Here is a 4803-nt window from a genome sequence, read left to right on the forward strand (position 1 = left end):
TATATATGTGATGTTAATGCTCAAATAAGTTCCCTTATTAGGTTTGCAAATCTTTTCTTTGTTGCCTTCTTCTATATCGGCCTCTACGTCTTTGTTTTGACTCTCACCATTATTCGTCCCTAAAAGTGGCAAATGGGTTGTTTGGGCTGTATTTGAGTTGGTCAAGATAGATTGACTCACTAAATGGGTCATTCTCTGCCAAAGTTCACGTGGGTTAAGATGGACTGGGTCAGGATGGGATAAACAATGGGTTGGAACCCAACTCACCCAAATTGACTCAAATCTTTACAATATTCTCAACTTTTAAACAAGCATACATAAATATCTTAGTCAACAATAATTAGTTTTGAAGGTTGAAAAAGAGTTTTGAAATATATTTTTCCTTTTCGGAAAATATTTTCGGAAAAATATTTTCTTTCAATTGGAGAAAAACGAATTCATAAAGAAAATGTTTTTCAAATATTTAAATCAACCAAACATGGAAAAACAAAAAAATATTTTCCACCACATGGGTCAAGATAGAACTCTAAGATTGAGCATTTTTGTGGGTCAAGGTTGGGCATCATCATGGGTCCATTTGGGCAGATAATTTTTTATGGGTTAACTTGGGCTAGCCCAAAACAACCCATTTTCAAAATCATTCTAGCCCAAACCCATTAAAACTTGGGCAGGTTAGGGGAGTCAAATGGGTGTGGGTTAGTTTTGCCGCCCCAATTCCTCCCCAATGCTCATATCTCAGCATCTTTATTTGCCGCGTTCTGATTCTAAATCTAAACGTTTCATCTATGTTATAGACATACTATTCCCCTATTTTTCTGTAAGTTTATGTTACGTTATAGTGTACTTACAGCAAATCTTGATTTTCATTATTTTTGTAACTTCTTTTTTTTGTAAAGTTTACTAATTTTAGTTGTTATTTACTGAGCGAGAATCGTCATTTGATCATGTATTCATTGCAATCCCTTATTTTGTTGCCTTCTACTTCTTTGTTTCTTCTCTTATCAATTATTAATATTCCTAATTCCAATGCTCACTGAAAAATGTTGTCTTATCTAGTGTACTAGTTTCTCCTTCCCTATATTATTAAGTAATCCAAATGATGCAAGAAAAGGAAATGGTCTAAGATTTGGTCTTATTGACTACCGCTAATTTAGTATCTTAATTAGTTATGACATGCTTGCTATTGTATCAAATTTAACCTGATTTTAAACAAATAAGTGGACTTGAATAAACTATTCAGATGTTTATCAATTAAAGTAAGACCTCACATCAATGGGCTGGTTAAGGTACCAGCAGTCCAACCCAAAAAAAGAGAGGCCCAAGAAGCAGTGGGCTGAGAGTCTGTCTTTTAAAGGGGTGAATCACACAAATAGCCCACAAAGTGGACGATCTTGAATTTTTGTCCCTATTTGCCCTATGACAGAACTTCAAGTTTAACAAGTTTTGCCCCCCGTTTGTCCAACGGGAGACACTTTTAATTTGTAACCTTAAAATTCTGCCATACAGCAAGCAGGGTCAAAAAGTGTGGGTAGAGACAAAATCCTAATTTCAGCTTACAATATATTCTACAAATAATAAGGCATTCATTAGGATTAGGAGAAACCAAAGAAGTAATAAAAGGATCATGGTTTATTTCAGCAGCAATGAGAAGAAAAACTATTATACATGGAATTTCTAAACAACTGAACTAGTCCAATTCTAATTAGAACAAACAGATGTCAAAGATCACTAGGGAAAATCACAAACATATTAGCTGCTAATACATATTACAGAACATCATACAAGAATTAGAGTCATTTAAGAACATCATACAAGAATTAGAGTCATCAAACTGCAATTGTTCCAGAATCATGTGCTAAACTTGCTCAAGCCTTGACTTGCCACTACTTTTGTCATTTCCCATCTCCAAGGAATCATCAGGGGTTGATTTCTTGGTAAATAATTCCTTCTTGTCACAGTAAATTGCATATAAGATGAGCTGCACTGTTCCTAAACCAAAGCCAAAACCATTTGGAATCTGCAATACATCAGCATATATACCTTGTCAAGTAAAACCTTAATCAACTGCAACAACCATATATTGGAAAGTTGATCAACATCACTTCTTATTATTAAAGCGAAAGCGATATGAGAGATGCAATAGGTACTTACAGCAACAAAGGGGTCCTTTCCAAGAAGGCCAAAGGCAAACCAGGAAGCACCACATAAGAACACGAAGAGTGACAAGAAAAATGGCATGAACTCCACGCTTTTCGTCTTGATTACTAGTCTCTGCAGGCATAAAATTTGTTCTTGAGATTAAAGTGGCTTAATTTTAACAACTATCAACCATTTCTGATGAAAGCAGGAATCCCTTATGTTAAAATTGAACATCTAATAGCACAACTCATCCCAACTCCCCATCCAAATTAGGACTTTTCCAGCAGCTTCACAAGAATTGTGTTAAAGTAAGAGTAAGAAATGGTGTTAAGAAACTTACTATGATGGATAGAGGAGATCCATACATAATGATAGAGAAGATGGTGGCAGCAATACCACAGAAGAGCTTCCTGTTATTTCCATGCAAAGCGAGCATGGAAACAAGCGCTACTGCAGCGAAAACAGCTAGGACCAATAGAAGAAGTGCTGAGATTTTCTTCTTCTCCTTCTTTGGTGCAAATGCAATGAAGATCAGTACATAAATGCTCTCAATTGCAGCTCCAGTCCCGTTGATTGTAGACACCAACAGATTGTTTGGTGACACAAATGGTAAGCCATACCTATCCAATTGGTAGATGAACCAGTTCAATATGAGAGGCCTCACTTCTAGAGCAAAATTATGATCAGATGTACACAGCTAACTAGGTACTAAAATGAATGCTACAAGCCTACAACAACAACTACGCGTTAATACCAAGCAATTTGGGGTCGACTATATATATGAATCATCGCTAACCATTTTGCTCTATTTAAGCTCATCAACCAAAAAGATTCCTAGAGCATGAAAATGGTTTTCATATCCCTATTATATTAAAGAACAAAACCATGTCTTTCTCTCAAAACAGCTAGCCACCTCCCAAGATTTGAGGAACTGAACAAATACTCATTTCACTCACTGTTTTCTTTCATCTCATCCAAATATTGGGACAGCAAAAGAAAAGGCAAAACCAGAAAAAAGACGGTAGTTTTTGAGAGCTCAAAGGTTACGCACTGATTTATCAGTGGAAATCATGTAATCAAAATTCTTGAAATGAATTATTTACCCCAGAATTCACGAGAAAGTATCATGAAACAAGGTCATTAAATGGAACCGAAACAGGTACAAACAATAAGCATTACTGTAAAACATGCATTTCAAGAACTTAATTAGATAGAGAAAGAAAGCAATGATCTTTAGACTTACCATGCAGAAAGCAGGCAGTTGAGCAAAGTCATCACGTAAGGCAAGCCAGAGAACTGTTCTGTTGATCTCTTTTGTACGATTCTCTTGGATGTGATTCTAAATTCAACCCACCCAAAAAATAAAGAATTTTAAATGAATATTAGAAAATTGAACATCATATTGATGGACAATTTCTCAAGACAAGCTAGTAAGTAAGAAAATCAAGAACGCAATATGTTGAAACAAACATCATTTAAACCGCAAAACGTATCTGTGAACAAGAAAAAGAAGCCATTTTTCGCAAAAGAAAAGAGTTATTGAGAATGCTCTCACATTGGTGCCAAGAAGAGAAACAGAGCAGTGGCATTTCCTGCAGAGAAGAGAAACAGAGCAGTGGAAATTGAAAGTCAAAACACAAAGCTGAGAATGTTATACTACAGAAAATGAAAGATAAAGAATGAAAAAGGTTCAAGAAGAGTGAAAAGAACTCACCAAATATCCCAAAAACAAAATGCAGAGTATGAACAACACCCATGGCTTCACTCTTTGCAGTAGTAGTTCACAGCAATTTGTTTGATTCAGAGATCAAAAAGACTGGTTTTTGAAGAAAACCCAAATGAAGAAACCTACAAAACTCTTCAAGAATTTCAACAGAGTGGATACCCAAAAGAGAAAACTGAGCAAGAGTTCGAAAAAAGAGACGTTTCTTTTGGAAAATACAGTCATACTGAAGGGTTTATATAGGGCCCAAACTCCAAAGGAAGGGCGATAACTGCTAAAAGACACTCAATTGTATTTAGTTTTTCTTTTTCTTTTTCCACTCCTTTTTATTTTGTCACTATCTTCCTATCGCTTGACTCATACTGTCGCAGTTGAATCTCTTTCTGGCGATGCAGACCATTTCTGTGTGCGAGAAAATTTATCAGGAATTTTGAGCTTTTATATTTTTCTTATTCTTACTTATGTAACATTAGCCATTTCTTCAATGTGATAAAAGTTTTATTGGATGATAATTGGTTTTTATAAGTTGAGTTATAGTTGGTTTTTAGGTTAAAAGTGGAAAAATAATTTCTTCTAGAGGTACATACTTTTTTTGCTAATCATGTCCTGAATTTACTATCCTTGACTAATTTGAATTTCTACTTCTAACGCTGTAGAAAGCTTATTATGAGAGTTCTAACACTTCCTACAAGTAGAAACTCTATTAAGACCGGAATTCGAGATTTCTGGTTAGGAGTAGAAGAATGTTTACCAATCTATCATACTCCTTGGGTGTGATGAAATGATCTCCTATCCAATTACTATCCTCTACGGTGTCAAATTTGGCCAAACTCAAATGATCTGTCTAACCCGCTTAAGATTGGGCTAGTTATTGACCCACTCATTTATTAAATTCAGTCTATTTTGATCCAACTCATTTAAAGTTAGGCTAATTTTTAGTC

At 35.2% G+C, this 4803-nt stretch overlaps 1 protein-coding gene across 1 annotated transcript; it reads right to left on the reverse strand.

The window, feature by feature from the left end:
* Positions 1-1611: 1611 nt before the first annotated feature.
* Positions 1612-4072, reverse strand: LOC104116500 (bidirectional sugar transporter SWEET1-like). Its single transcript, XM_009627366.4, has 6 exons — positions 3854-4072; positions 3695-3731; positions 3383-3478; positions 2480-2759; positions 2152-2271; positions 1612-2017 (listed from the first exon to the last, which is right to left on the reverse strand). The coding sequence occupies exons 1-6, from the start codon at positions 3894-3896 to the stop codon at positions 1856-1858; spliced, it is 738 nt and encodes a 245-aa protein (XP_009625661.1). The 5' UTR covers positions 3897-4072; the 3' UTR covers positions 1612-1855.
* Positions 4073-4803: the final 731 nt, after the last annotated feature.

This window comes from Nicotiana tomentosiformis, chromosome 4 (genome assembly GCF_000390325.3).
Source record: "Nicotiana tomentosiformis chromosome 4, ASM39032v3, whole genome shotgun sequence".
In the NCBI taxonomy this organism is placed as follows: Eukaryota; Viridiplantae; Streptophyta; class Magnoliopsida; order Solanales; family Solanaceae; genus Nicotiana; species Nicotiana tomentosiformis.